The sequence below is a fragment of the Drosophila biarmipes genome, chromosome 2R (assembly GCF_025231255.1).
Source record: "Drosophila biarmipes strain raj3 chromosome 2R, RU_DBia_V1.1, whole genome shotgun sequence".
Classification (NCBI taxonomy): domain Eukaryota; kingdom Metazoa; phylum Arthropoda; class Insecta; order Diptera; family Drosophilidae; genus Drosophila; species Drosophila biarmipes.
The window spans coordinates 21,320,276-21,335,800 of NC_066615.1; the positions used below are offsets into that span (position 1 = coordinate 21,320,276).

The following is a 15,525-nucleotide window of genomic DNA, read 5'->3' on the forward strand; positions in this document are numbered from 1 at the left end:
TATTTTTTGTGCGTGCTTTAAAAAAACAGGGAAAAAAAGTAAAATGAAAAACAAAAATAATTCACCAATTTAATTCGTTATGGAAGAGACATATTAAAATGTATTCCCTAGATTCAATGATTGAAAATTAAATTATCTAGAAGATCTAAAAAATATATTTTAGATATTTTAAAAAAGTAAGCATCAAATTTTTCTTTTTAAATTGTGTCACTGTTTAGGAAATATTATTTATTTTAAAATTACTTTAATATGCAAGTGAGCTAGTGTTAATATTCGCCTGTAAATTAGGTATATTTTTTTGCCTATAAGCATGTTTCCAGCACTAAAATGATTATTTATAAAACTCTCAAGCATATGCAAAATGCGCTGTAAATTTTCACGCAAAGTACTCTGTTTGCTGACGAGAAATCCTTCTGGAAAACCCGTAGTTTGATCAATAAGCTACTAAAAGTCTGTATTCAAGAGGCTCGACGGGTCAGTAGACCCCGAGGGTATCCGCCGATCAGCGAGTGCACTCCGCTGGCTAGTTGGATTGCCTTTTTGTTTGCCCCCGTCGAGCGGTGCGAAAAGGCAACAGTTAGGCCTGACTGGCTGACTGGCTGAGTGGCTGACTGATTAGTTGCCGTTTACCTGCGGCTGCCCCGGCTCCGCAAATAGCTTATTCAATCCTACGAGTGCGGCGGTGGGCTGGTCTCTTTGCCGGGGCATTGACGTTTGTTTGAGCTTGCCAGCCGGTTGTGAACTTTCTTTTCCGCATATGCGGCAATCAATTCGCCATGCACCGCGGAGCGCGGACTGCAATTGTGGTCGGAGCAAACTTTCACCCGATCGCGGCAACGGGGCGGATGAGTCAACTGCATCACTCATACGCCGCGTGGTCTATCCCGGGTATTTGCACTTACCTTGTTTGCACTGGGTTCACACTTGATTGGGAGCCGGTAAACTTTGCCGGTATTTGACCTGCTCGCTGGTCTATAAACTTCACTCAACTGACAATCGCCCGCCCGGGTCTTTTGTTATTTATGCCAAAATAGGGAAATCACTGGCGAAATTTATTGGTATTTATTGAACCAGAGTTTTAATTGCTCGCCAGCGAAAAAACTCGCTGTGAATCAGAGTGTGACGAATCGTGGCCAAAAACCAATCGCTAATGATTCTGGGCGAAACTCCTCCTCGGTTGCCCCGCAATCAAATTCGATTTTAATTCGCACCCAGAGCTGCTGCATACGGAATTTCGGAATTTCGGGGCCGAGGACAATAATTGGTCCTGGACTCTACGTGATTCTATTGCGGAAGCAGGGCCGCCCGTGGCACCCGGAAACGTTTGAATAAACGACGCATTCCCAGGAACTGAATGGATTTGGGGCGGGGCTGGGGAAACTCTGGCTCACACGTGAATCCATTTGGCATCTCAATTATGGTCAGTTGTGCGTGGGCTCCCAATTCGCCTCCATCCATCCGCATTTCTGGCCACAATCAGCAGGGCTATCTTAAATGAATGCACTCCATCCCGAGCTCCCAGTTCATCCTCATCTTTATCCCCAATATTGCGGTCCGAAAAAATACAAGCAAAAGCGAAGAGGAATAGGAATGCTGGGTAGCTCGACTATTTGATACTCTTTTACGAACAAAAATAGGGATCATGGTAAAAATATTTTATAAGCGAATAGTTTTCTACATTTAAATAAAAGAAGATATGTATTTATCCATAGAAATATTGTTTTACTGGGGGAGATTGGTATTTGTACCTAAAAAATAGATACCTACATATTATACAAATACATTGTATATCTTACGATTTCTTGGGAATCACTTAAAATAATATTTAAAAGGTGCCAGCTACCTAATAATTTTGTTTTAGCTGCCAGCTTTGCATGATTAATTATCTATAAATTCCTAAAACATTTAACAATTAAAAGGTTAATATACAAACTAAACATGGTTTCCTAAAACCATGTTATTTTATAAATCCAATTTTTTGTTAGAACTGATGACGAACTATCTGTCCCAAAGAGCATACCCCCGAGTGCTGATTCCACCAGATAAAGCAAGGCGGAAATTGTGCCAAGTCTCATGTTGATTTCGCACTCCGGCGAGAAGCAGCTGCTTTTGGCTTCTTGGCTGGTTTTGCCTCGTCTCTGCGGTTGCAATTATGCCAATCTCGTGGATGCCGCCAAGTGCACACCCGAACACAGTTTCAAGTTTACTTTACAGCACGCAGCTTTTAATCACAGCCAGCAGTGACCTTAAACATCAGAGTGTCTGGGGCTGGGGTTACGTTGAAGTTGGGCTTGGGTTTGTTTTGGGCTACGGCATGGGTGGGGGCACTTGCCTAAATGGGTTTGCCAGACACAAACAAAAGCACTCACAGAAGATGACACAAAATGCCTGGGCCGCAATAGAATCAATTAATGCGGGCAATTCAATTACTTTTACTATTATTCCGCCCATCAATGAGAATAATTTCTGATTGATTGCATTAAATGAAGTGCAAAAAGAGGCAGCAGGGTTTCGGAATCTTTGCTGCGACCAAAGTTGACAATATGTTTTACCTACATCTCCCGCCACTTAAGTAGAATAACAAATTCCCAACAGTTGGGGTGTGTGATTTGCTTCAGAAATATTCAACTTTTCCATTGTGGCCTGCTTTTATCTTTATATCTGTGCAATTATATCATCTGCCTTCGCTGTGGTGGCGTTTGATGATCGCAAAATTAGTTTTAAATTGCCCCTTGTCAGCCGACATTCGTGTAATTTTATGTCATTTTAACAAATGCTTATCTGTTCGGACGTGAGCAACTCACTAAACCAAAACATGTCAAGGTCGCCATGGATGTATATCTTTAGAGTTGGAGTAGGTAGGTGATTTGTTTTAGAAAATCATACAAAAAATAATATACTTCCAGAAGGAAAGTAAAGTTAACCAGCGGCAAATTGCAGTTGCCATTTCAGATTGCCTCAATTTGTGCCGAAATACTTTTGCTGAGGAAGAAGAATAAGTCCAAAGCCGATTATGTTCAGATTTTTGTATGCATTCTGAACGGCAGGCTAAGGTCTAAAGTTCTTCTGAGCCAGAAATATACAAATTGTATGTACCCTTTCCAACTACCAAACTTAGACTCGAATGCAAAAGAATCAAAATGTTTGTTTGCCAGCCACGTAAAGTAAAGTAAAATGTGCAATTTTGCAAGTTTGCTGACCTCTGTGGCCATGTGGTAAACTGGAATTTGTGTACATTGTTGGTCACAGTATATGTATCTGCACCCTTTGAGGCATTTCCCAGCTGCCCTAATGTTCTTTCCCCCAACTGGTTGCTAAACAAGTTAAGGAATAGCTGAGGTACTACGCAAAAATGTGCAAAAGAGCTAGAAAACGGGCAATAAGGCGGCTCATTAAACAGAAAATCGCATTAAAAGCCATTTCAAAATACATTTAATCACTCGTTATCAGTGGGGCAGGGCCATAAAAAAGCACCACGCGACTGTTTGTTTATTTGTTTGTTTTCCGAAGGAGGGTGAGCCATCGGATCAGGCCCATTAAGGGTACGGGAGTAGTACACACGTCATCAGCATAATTGTTGCCATTGCCACGCCGTCCCCCCAACACTCGTCAGCGTGCTCATTATTGTCATTGCCACTCGGCGGCATTTAAAATTTCAATTGTGCCGCCTGCCCCCGCTTACTCCGCCGCTTGGGAGCAGCACGTGTCGCGGCCACGCCCCCAGCAGTAACAAGGTGCACCGCGAGAAAAAGTCCCTCTATCTAAAGGGAACTTCAGAATACTCCTAACAGATAATTGAATAAATTCGTATGGTACCTAAAGGAAATTTATTAAATATATTTTAACCTTTTAATTAAGCCTATTAATTTAATATTTTTAGCATATTAAAAATCATGTAATCTTAGTTCTTCTATAGTAAAATGTGAAAAGTTACGGTTATGTTTCGTGTTTTAAATATATTTATTAAATAGGTAAACTAAAAAATTGCATCTTAAGTGACAGAAAATAATGGATAACAAACCCTTTTCAAAAGTATTATTGTCTTATATTTCGCTATTTAAATATTATATTTTTTTATTATTATATTTATTATATATATTAATCTAGTTAAATAATCATGACTTTCTTTCTCTGCACTCGCGATGCCTTGGTTACACACGTTCATTCTGTTTATTCGCGTTTCCATTCACATTTTCCGCATATGAGGGGCGAAATGCCTCTTGGCCACGTTTACTGCCGCCGCATCATTTGCATTTAAACGGTGGAAAGTTACCTGTGTTACCTGTGATTAAACGCAACTGCAGGACAGCTCGTAACCAGCTCATTCGCCCAGGGATTTATGGCGATCGTTTAACCCGCAGTTGTAGGCCCAACTTTTGGGGGCTCGGTTTTAATTTAGGCACTGTTTTTTAAAGGTTTAGTTAGCCAATGCAAAATCTCTCTCAACTGAAATACGATTTGTGCTTATCGTATAGTATTCTCCCAGAATTCTTGAGCTCTTATTAACGTAGCTAATTTATCTACAAAATAGTATAACTATATTCTCCTTTTTAAAACTCTACTAAATGGAAGAATTGTTTTCTAAAAATAAGAAAAAACTGTAATTTCGCATTATTTCCTAAGTCAGGGCGAATACTTTTTTCAGTAACTATACATGGTTATCAGTTGTTTCGAATAATGGACCGCCCTGCTATGCGAACCTGATTGCAAAATCAGCAAAAGCAATAATTATAGGCACTACTTTATGTTCAAAATTAGTGAGTAATACAAATTAAAATTTAAATATTAATTTTAATAATATTTAAAAATATGTTACATCCATGAAATGTTAAATAAAACTAAGATACGTTGAATAAAGAATTGGCATTCTTCCCATGGAATAAATTTGGGTTAAGTGCCAGAAATCGTTCCAATAGTTTTTCAGAAAACAGAGTACATTTCAATACGTTTTTTCGTATTCCCGAAATGATGATGCGGTGTAAAATGAAATTCTGGGAATCATTGAGATGCTGCTTATCTTCAAAACTGAGATGCAATAAAAGCTCAGACCCTGGGCGCGCAACTCAGTTAATCCATCCATAAGCATGAAGCTCGTCGCAGCTATTATAAGCCTGCTGCCCTGGGTTAATCTCGGAAATGCACAAGCAGCTGTATCATTCCTGGAACCGAACTGTGGAGTTTCGATCTCAGGATCGCGTCGCTGGCGGACCAGGGTAATCGACGGTGGGACAGCGGACATGTTCGGCAACCCATGGATGGTCTTGATAGAGAACAGCATTTCGTGTGGTGGCTCGCTGATTACCAACCGTAAGTACTTTTCATTAAAGCAAAGTTATTTCTGAAATATTTAAATACTTACTACTTACAGGTTTTGTGCTTACTGCAGCACACTGCATAAGAAACAGCCCCACGTGAGAATCATTTAATTGATACCTAAGCTTGTATTACCATAACCTCTGGTTAAAGTGTTGTATTCTTAGGGGAGTTTGATAGGTCGACCAGCCCCGATTGTTCCAGGAGAGGCTGCCTTCCGAGAGCTATTGGAATACCCGTCGACGCTCAAATAGCTCACCCAAGGTATGTGCATCATTCCCGAGATGATGTGGCCCTGTTTAGACTGGCCAGACAGGTGCAGTATACGGGTAAAGGCAGTCAATTCTTCCCTAAGGATCTCTCTAATAACCTACTGTACCATGTAGACTACATCAGGCCCATCTGCCTGCTGACCAACTACAATCCCCTGGCCCAAATCAGGACATTGACTGCCACTGGCTGGGGTGAAACGGAATTCGGTACCGAAAGCAACGTTCTGAAGACCACCAGCTTGACGCAAGTGGATCGCAGGTATTGCGCAGCCTTGTACGGCCGAGTGGATACGTCGCATATCTGTGCGGGGGACTTCGCGTCGCACGTCTGCCGTGGGGACTCCGGCGGTCCAGTCTCCAGTACTTTAAGGGTAAACGGCCAGAACCGGGTTATTCAGCTCGGAATTGTCAGCTATGGAGATATGCAGTGCAGACAGTGGTCGGTCTTCACTAACGTAATGCACCATGTGAACTGGATCGTGGACACTGTGCGGCGGAGGCAAAGACCAGGTCACAGCAACAGGCTTTTTTGGTAATTACCATACTGAAAGATCATGTTCTATAGAACGAAGAAGTGGTTTGTTGTCAGTGTGAACAATGATATTTCAAAGTGTAGTTTAGGTACGTTCACACTCGAAGCGACAGAACAATACGACTAAAGACGTGCCCCTACATAATTTTCCAAATTCCTATTTAAGTAAATAAACGTATTCCTGAAATGCTTTTGGGTTGTAAAATGAAATTCTCGAAGTACATCACCCAGTTAAATGCTGCTTACCATTAATATTGCATTGCAATATAGACTCGGATCCCGGGCGGGCAAGTCAGTTTTTCCGGACTCAAGCATGGAGATCGTCGCAACTATCATAGCCCTGTTCGCTTGGGTTCAGCTCGGAAATGGTCAAGAAGGTGTATCATTCCTTGAACCAACTTGTGGCATTGCGTTTGCACCGACGTCCCGAATACTGGGCGGCCAGACGGCAGACATGTTCGAGCACCCATGGATGGCCTTTATAAGCAGTGATGTCTCCTGCGGAGGTTCGCTTATCACACACCGTGAGTATTTCTATTGAAAAGAAATTGTTCGAAAAAGATTCAAGTTCCAAATCGAATATTGGCAGGTTTTGTGCTAAGTGCTGCACATTGCGTACGTAACCACCCAACGTAAGTATTACAAGAAACTATCCACTCCGGGTATAAGATCCTATCATCCGGTTACAGAGTGGTTCACCTGGGGGACTACGATAGGTCGGGAGACGCGTACATTTGCAAAGAAAACGTCTGCAAGCCAAGGACCATCAAGATTCCCGTCGATGCTCAATTCGTTCACCCGGGATTTGTTAATCCATACGCTAATGACATAGCCCTGCTTCGTCTGGCCTGGAGTGTGGAGTTTTCCGGTAAGAAACTGGTATTTTCCGCAAGGATCTTGGTATTTACCTACTATCCCAAAGACTTCATTAGGCCAATCTGCCTGGTGACCAACTATGATCCCTTGCCGCAAATGAAGTTCTTTACTGTCACCGGTTGGGGTAAAACGGAACACGGCACTCCAAGCTCCGTACTGAAGATCACAAACCTGATGCAAGTGGATCGCTCGAATTGCCAACACTACCGCAGAAGGATAGATATGTCGCACATTTGTGGCGGAGACCGCGATTCAGCTGTTTGCAATGGCGACTCCGGGGGTCCGGCCTTCAGTAGATTTCAAATAAACGGTTACACGCGGGTTGTCCAGGTTGCACTCGTCAGCTACGGGGATAGAGAGTGCAGGCAGTGGGCGGTCTTCACGAATGTGGTGTACCACATGAACTGGATCATACAAACCATAAGACAAAACCAATGAAAAGATCATTCATTCAGTTCTATAATCATAATCAGTCCGTGGTCGAAGCATCTGGCTAAATAAAAGCAGGGTTAAAAATGAAAATTATGTGTTTTACAGTTTATAACTTTATTTGTTACCCTAGCTACACGAGGTATACCTTTGTTGCAGCTTCTCTGCATGTTTTCACAATTTAAGGAATAAATCTTTGCGACTTAAATATTTTTCAACTGTCCGATGATAAAGGCAGTCAGGTATGCACAGAGGCTAAGCCCAGATTAAAGAGTTTGAGCTTGCTGTCTCTCTCTACCGGCCCAACCTATTTCTTTCCCTTTCCACCCCTGTCTAACCGTCTCTCTCGCACCCAGACGACAGCGTCTGTCACTTGTTGTCGCTGTCAATTAAACGTAATCCCTTCGGCAGAGTTAAAATCCGCTCGTCCTTGTGAATTTGCGAGCTTCTGTCACAAGTCAAACTAATTTTCGACCTTTCGTCTTTCGCCTCCAGCTGCCCCCGTGCAAGTTTTCCGGGTGGGCGTGGCGTCGGGGCACAAATAACGCTCATTAGCCGTAATGAGTTATAGTTGGACTACAATCCACATTGGACGCCAAACACTCTTTAGCGGCAATTATGCCCAGGCGGAGTTAGGGGAGCTTTGCTTTTTACGGCCCTGGTAGTCATAAAGTTTTGAGCTATAAATACTTTGGCCAGAGGCCTTTAAGCGGGTAACTTGGTGGGGGATAACCCAGTCCCGAAAGAGTTGGGAAGATTGGGCTTGGAAGACCACAAATTGTTTGACATTTGGCACTGGGCCACCCCGAAAGAGTGCTCTCCCCAAACCGAGTAACCTCCCATAACTCCTGCTGACGAGCCATCTGTCTCGCTCTCACCCCCTGCTGCCGTCTCTTTTGCTCTCCATCGAACTACGGTCCTTAAGGACTATAGTTGCTGTTGTGTTATTGTCACTTGCCAGCGGCAGTCCTGTGTTATTCTATCCAAGTTTTCCGTCACACAACAAGGACGAACTTTTTGTTGTTAATTCGAGCAAGTTTCGGGCAAGTATTTACGTGCCTCGCCAGGCGAGAGAGAGAGGGGTGTAGGGTCGCAGAAAGAGACGGCTAGAGTCACTCGCAGGCCGGCTGCTGTGAAAGTTTTGCATGTTAATGGCATAGTTTAGCCAAAATGTTTTTACTGACGCCTGCCGCTCCCGCTCCATTCCAAAAATATATATCCGCATCCTCAAATTTTGCAAAGTCCTCTGGTCTCCGCCTTTGCCTGGCTCACATTTCCCGAGCAAAATTAACTTTCACTCACCACATCGCCCCTCATCGCTCACTTAATGTGCCATTGCCCACGTTAAGTGACTTTCTTATGCCGGCTGTAAAATTTCCCTCTTTATATGGGACCATATGGATCCTGTTCTTGTTTTCGGTGCACTCGGAGAAGAGGTTCTTGAGATACTCGAGGGACTACCTGTTATACCTATCTAAAAGTGGGCCAAGAGTTTGTTAAATAAAATTTTTATTTAGAAAATATGATAGTTAAAGCGAATTTTAAGAAGTTTTCATTTGATAGTATCCAGAGGAAATGGAACAGTTCTTAAAGGATTTTCTTTTAGTTTAGTAAGTCGCGAATTTTCCCTTAACAAGGTATAATATTTTTCCCGAGTGTCAGCTAAAACTTGTGCCAACAAAGCTGTGGTTAAATATGCCAGGACTAAGAAAGCTTGTAATTTACTTGAGTACACCGAGCTGCAGATGTCCTTTTGGCCCTTCCTCCAGTCGCATGTGGCTGCTGGCCAAGTAAGGCCGTTGACAAAGTTTCACCGAGATAGTTTTCGCCATTTTTCTTTTGATTTACTTGGGGAAATGTGAAACTTCTTGGCCTGCTCTCTCGAATGTGGCAACTATTAATTTCGAGTTAAGGCCGCTGGCTGTTTGGTCTCAGCTTTAGTTGGTTTATTGCTGATTAAATATAAAGTCGGCAAACCAATGGGTAATGTGGTGCGAGGGGAGAGTTTATTGGTCCGCACCTGTTGGGCTCTGTGGCTCTGAGCCGTTCGAGTGGCCCACGTACGTAACCACTTGGTGCTCGAGGACGCAGCAATCCTCAGTCCTCATCAGCATCCATGGGCAGCTCTATTCCGGGCCTCATCCCTCGGCTACTTGTGGCTGTCACAGCAACGGAGGTGGAGCAACAGCCACTTGCTGTTGCAACCGTATTAACATTCTGCTTAGCAACAAATTACGTTCGGGCGGGGGAAGTGGCCAATGAGCCACTTCAGCCGAGTGGCGTGCACTGCGAGAAATAAGCTCGGTGTGACATGGAAAAATCAGTAAAGAGCCCGATTACTAGAATATTCGATTAACTATGAGTAAACCTAATTGTGTCTCAGACATTTTTCAGAGTGGAAAATAAGTATGTCGACTTGGATGGAGTTTTTTTTATTTTCTTAATATTATTTGGGATGTTTTATGAGGTATTAATGTTCATTTAGCTAAGGAGTGGGAATAATTATAAATATATTAAGCTCAAAAATTAAAAGAAATACAATAAATATGTTATAGATAGAACTATTTATGTAAGTTACTTTCAGAGGTAAATAAGTTACTTACAGATATAGGAGCAAAATCTTGATAGAAACCCTTCAAGGTAAAGATTACTAAAGGCACTTAATGGACCACTCCCTTTTTCGCAGTGCACCCGTCTGGCCAACCGACTTAAATCATCTGCCCCAAGTTCAATGGAGTTTCAAGTAACCGCTTTCCCGACTTGCAGACTCTAGTTGGTTGGGTTTGGGTGTTGGGCTTTCGAGAGGGGCGGAACGATGAGCAGGGAAAATGATGATGGCGATGACGAGGTCCTGACGAAATGAGCCAAGTGACCAAGTACAATTTCCGGCTGACGGCGAACAGCTGAGTCTGCTTAATGCACAAAGAGCCAGTGCGGGAAACTTAAACAGCACGGCTTTGGCAGTTTGAGTTGTTGTTTGTTTTGATTAAAAATTAAGCATGTCCTGGTCGGGATGGGACTCAAACCGGAGCTGGGACTGGACCAGGGACCTCCAGTACGTGCTCGGCTTGGGGAATTAGGCGGCAAGCAGAAGTAAATGCGTGCCGTAATAAATTCAAATCAACTTCGGATGCCCGGCTACATGGTCATCAAATCGATTGGAACACAAGTCGCACCCGCACACACGAGCCCATCATTGGGAAGGAGCAGTCCCAGGATGCTCTTTAGTTTTTGCCAGCTATAAATTTTAGCTGCCGGGTCCCTTTTCGGCTTCCATTTTACAATGTTCACTTTGCAGATCCAACACGGACTTTGTCCGGACTTAAGCGCATTACGGACTCCGGCGATTCCGGAACTGGGACTCGGATGCGGACTCGGATTCGGATCCGGACACTAGGGGGAGGCCAAAGTCTTTTAATGTCTTATCGCTTGTGCAAATAAATAAGCGGGCAATGGCTTTCGGCTCAAGCCTTGTTATCCCGGTTGAGCAATTGATTTGTTCGTTAACTGTCTTATGCAAATTTCGCTGAGTGATTCAATTAGCCCATGTCCAGTCCGTAACACGTGGCGTATACTTAATAACTACTGCACACCAGGAGAGACAAAAGGCAGGCGAAGACATATATTCAATTGACATGATGGGAGAATTACTTCCCTCGCTCTCTTTTTTGTCATTTCCCGTTTTGTTTTTCATTTTTGTGACCTTCCTTTTGCAACCGGCAACGGAAGTAGCGTTTCCGCCAAACAAACAAGACAATGACTTCCGGTTGCCAAAGCCATTGATTTGGTCATTAGGGAAGCGGACATTGAGAACAGACCAGTAACTAGGAAATTTTGATGCGAATTATGAAAAATGAACATGAAAAATATTTAAATATTTATTTTCTTATCACTCTGCAAAAAAACAGTGCCTAAAAATAATGTATAAAAAGAAATGTATAAAAAGAAAAATTGCCACCCCACCTTGGCATAGATACTCCTCTGATTTAATCCAATAACTCTCTCACCCAGCGTCTTTAGCAATTCCTCTATTCGACGCACCTTTCTATAGTTTAAAGCATATAAGGGAAATTTTAAAGACAATCCCAAACATTGTAGAAACGTGGCAAAGTTCATCAAATCTTGGTGCTTTGTTCCGTTTCGAAAGAGCTTCATTCCCAGGTGGAAGGGATATCCGACGGTGAAAAGCAAGCTGACGGTAATGGTGGCAAAGGATTCCATTGGATTCCAGTTTTTCAGGATCAAATAAAAGTATTTCCAGCACAAAGCGATGGCTTTATAAGTAGCTCAAGCTATTGATGGTTGACATGTCGAATTCGCAATAGCTTTGGCACTGAGCTAGTCGCTTTGCTTTTATACGAAATTGTTGGACATCAGTAATTGCACCTAATAAAGTCTATAGAATGTAATCGAAACCACCTGCGAATTCTTAGGTTGACAATGCAATTCATGTGGAAAAAGTCACCTAGTCAACTCTTATACCCATAATAATTATCATAAGGACTTTATTTAACCTGCAAATAAAAAATTGTTCAGATTAATACAAATTAAGTATTGTTAAATATATTTTTAATAATTTTATAATTATAATTTTTTTTTCTTTAACTCTAGGAACCCAAGAAACCCTAATAACACGTAACGGATGTTCACTTTCTCATTCTTATTATAATCGTGAATAGGGAGTAGGCACCTTTGAGGGTGGAGAAGAATGTGTCCAGATGGATTCTCATCATGCCACCAGCCACGGCGGTGCTCTTCCTCAAGGACAGCTCCACGAACAGCATCATTTTCCGCTTGAAACTCCTGCTCTGAGCGTGCCAATTGCAACTGAAGGCCGCGTAGTGGAGCCGTCCAAACCAGTATTCGTTGTCGGTGCCGAAGTAGCAGGATGGGAAGATCTGCAGGGGCATGGCCAGGGAGTAGAAGATGAAGTACATCCTAGCCATGGGCTCGCTGACGAAGAACACAAGGGCTGCAATGCCGATGCAGACATTCAGGGCGGTCACCGTAAATTGAATTAGCATGGGCAGGGAAATGAAGGCCTCAACACGACGAAAAAGTCTGTGAAATAAGAGAAACATTTTGCTAATGGAATAGGGACTATACGATTTGTTTCGTAACTATAAATAAATGCATTTACTGCCAAATAAAAAGTTATACATGTATTTGTTTTCATTTTTTCTTTAGACTGACTGTTCAATAGCAAAATTGTTCTTTAAAAAATATTTGCTTTATATAATTAATATAATAAAAACTCACTCTATAATCCGCTTGTGATCCGTGATGCAGGCCTCGAGTTCCTTCTCCGCGTTTTCACCTGGATCCACTCCAACCTGCTCGAACCTCTTGTAGAGCATCTTAATGTGCGCTGAGATCAGGCACAGGACCACCGCTGGAAAGCAGTCGCTGACGTAGTTCTGCAGCAGCTGGAAGGACACGCCGGCGATCTGATACACATTGGCTATATAGTAGTTCCTGGTGGAGTGCAGCCAGTCGAAGGGAAACCAGGCGGGATACATGAGGCCCCGCTCCTCCTTGAACAGAAAGGAGAGCTCGGCGAACAGGGCGCAGGGCATGTAGATGCCGATGAAAATGTACAGCACATTCCTCAGCTGCACCCTCACCTGCCCATAGATAGCTCTTTGTTCCTGGCCGACAACGCGCTCGTCCAGGAGCCTCAAAAGCCTCTCCATTTCCAGGACATCCTTGATGTTATAGGCGTACAGCAGGCACTTCGCCGAGCAGGCCGAGCAGGTGGCAAAGGTGGTCAGGTTGAGGATGTCCTCGGTGAGGTTGGGGTTCCGAAGAAGCGACATGCCCAGGTGAAGGGGATAGCACAGGGTCACCAGCAGATTCATCAGGATGCTGTAGGCTAGGTAGAGGTTCCTCCACGACCGCACCCGAAGGTGGGCCACTCCCAGGACTCGCCAGGCGGTCCAATGGCTCTTGAAAAATTCCAGACTGTCGACTGCTACTTGCCTCATGGTTTCTGTGTTTCTTGGCCCTAATTTCGTGTGTTTCTCCATTTAAATACCATTTGGTGATGGCTCAATTGGTGCGCTTGTCCAATTATGTAATTAAGCTTGCGTGGCCATAACAATTAGGAATTAGGCCCATTGTTACCACCTGCCGATGAACTAAGGCTTCCCATTCAGCCAGCAAATGGAGAATGAAGCCTATTTTAAGTACCACGACATAGGGGATGGTATTCATTTCACCAGAAGATATTCTACTTATTTAAAAGATGTAAGTGCAAAAACAAATAAAATTTAATTATATGGATTTTTTTAAGACCGAGAAACTTTTGTTTTGAAACACAATATTTAAATTTGTGATACTAATTCTTATAGCTGAAAAAAGGGAAATTAGGATTAGGAGTAAAGGACATAGCTGAAAAAAATCAAATTTAGATTAAAGGATATTTAAATATGTAATATCTATCTTTTTTGGTTTTCTTTAATATTCTATTCTATTATATTTTATTTTATTTTATTTTGTTTCTAAGAACTTATTGTACACATAATTATTATATTTTGAACACGTGTAAAACAGCGTTTTAGCTATCCTAAAAAAATAAAAAGTACAAATAATCTGGTCCCTACCCATGACTTTTTACGTTAAAGCTAAAAAATAAGCTTCCGTAACCCTAAAAATTCATATTTTACATTGAAACTATATATACTGTATATTGTATTTTCCCAACTGTCGTTTGCAGGCATGCCAAATAACAAACCTGCTGCAGGGTATTAATGTATTAAAATGAAAAAGAATACCATTTGAGGGAAAAAGGCAAACAATTTTGAGTTTTGTGTGCGACTTTGTTGGGCAACAATTTGCAGCCCGTGCTGATTTCAACAATTGCAAATTGTTGGGAAATAGTTCGTCTTTATGTTGAATTTAAATAGTATTACATTTGCTTCTTTACTTTTGCCTATTTACCTATAACCTATTTTTACCTATTACCTATAGTACCTATTTTTGCGCACATCATTGTATTGTAACCATTTGGGAGCTTTAAGCTCACACGCATAGCCGAAATTGCAGTGCAATGCGTTAGTATTAGAACATCACGCGATTGTTTTTCTGTTCTTTTTCTGCACGTTTTGCAAGCCGGCTGCATTCGCTTGTTGATATTAACCGCAACCGCTCGCTGATAGCAACCCCGCTTAAAGTATTGTAAACCCGCTATATAGTGAAAATAAATGCATAAAACTATAATAAAAACCATAATACAGTCCACTATTCATAAACATAACAAATTTTGGTCCCTTTCGAGCCGGATACCCGCGTTTATTTGTGCATTTAATTTTGTGAACATTAGAGACAAATTTACCGTTTTTTCGTCATGAACGCGATAATGCATAGAACGATTCAACAACGTGGTGCCTGCAAGGGGCAAATAACGCGCACCCTCAACAGTGCTGTGGAGTTTTCACAAAGATGTGAGAATGTGGAAACATTGCAATTCAAGCTGGAGCGTTTGGTCGCCACTTTCAACCACTTTATGGAGCTCTCAGATGAGTTAGTGGAATTTCACTTGGAGGAGGGATATGAAGACCCTGGATTGGACATACCCGAATACGAAGACAAGTTCTACGCCGCGCATGCTATTTTTAGTAACGCCATCAAGGACATGGGAGGTCAGGATCATGGACAGGACCCTGGATTGGACATACCCGAATACGAAGACAAGTTCTACGCCGCGCATGCTATTTTTAGTAACGCCATCAAGGACATGGGAGGTCAGGATCATGGACAGGACCAGTCGAACATTCTACTTTCAAGTACAGTGGAACGCCTATTTGAGGGACAAAACAACCTTTTGGAGAAAATTCATACTTCATCGGGAACTGCTGATTTAAGGTTTGAGAAAATTCGGATTCCCACATTTTCTGGTAAATATGAGGATTGGAGCCAGTTTAGTGATCTGTTCTTAAGCTCAGTAAATAGTAACGAAAAGCTCTCCAAGTGCCAAAAGTTTCATTATCTCAAATCATATCTGGAGGGAGAAGCACTGTCCCTAATTAAACATATTTCCGTCTGTAATGATAATTACCAAGACGCATGGGAAAAATTAGAAAATCGTTATAATAAAAGGTCGCT

General features: G+C 42.3%; 3 protein-coding genes across 4 annotated transcripts; 2 read left to right on the forward strand and 1 right to left on the reverse strand.

The window, feature by feature from the left end:
* The first annotated feature begins 4,989 nt into the window (after positions 1–4,989).
* LOC108022126 (melanization protease 1-like) lies at positions 4,990–6,209 on the forward strand. 2 transcript variants are annotated; one of them, XM_017090966.3, is made up of 4 exons: positions 4,990–5,307; positions 5,369–5,411; positions 5,467–5,642; positions 5,700–6,209. In XM_017090966.3, the coding sequence occupies exons 1-4, from the start codon at positions 5,085–5,087 to the stop codon at positions 6,119–6,121; spliced, it is 864 nt and encodes a 287-aa protein (XP_016946455.1). In that variant the 5' UTR covers positions 4,990–5,084; the 3' UTR covers positions 6,122–6,209. The 2 variants fall into 2 exon arrangements, with proteins under 2 accessions (XP_016946455.1, XP_050743137.1); XM_050887180.1 differs by having other exon boundaries at positions 5,467–6,209.
* A 160-nt stretch (positions 6,210–6,369) lies between these two features.
* Positions 6,370–7,515, forward strand: LOC108022127 (melanization protease 1-like). Its single transcript, XM_017090968.2, has 4 exons — positions 6,370–6,641; positions 6,707–6,749; positions 6,807–6,985; positions 7,040–7,515. The coding sequence occupies exons 1-4, from the start codon at positions 6,431–6,433 to the stop codon at positions 7,429–7,431; spliced, it is 825 nt and encodes a 274-aa protein (XP_016946457.2). The 5' UTR covers positions 6,370–6,430; the 3' UTR covers positions 7,432–7,515.
* A 4,553-nt stretch (positions 7,516–12,068) lies between these two features.
* Positions 12,069–13,408, reverse strand: LOC108022382 (odorant receptor 59a). Its single transcript, XM_017091264.3, has 2 exons — positions 12,682–13,408; positions 12,069–12,483 (listed from the first exon to the last, which is right to left on the reverse strand). Exons 1-2 carry the CDS (start codon positions 13,404–13,406, stop codon positions 12,069–12,071), a joined length of 1,140 nt encoding a protein of 379 aa, XP_016946753.3. The 5' UTR covers positions 13,407–13,408.
* Between the last annotated feature and the right edge of the window lie 2,117 nt (positions 13,409–15,525).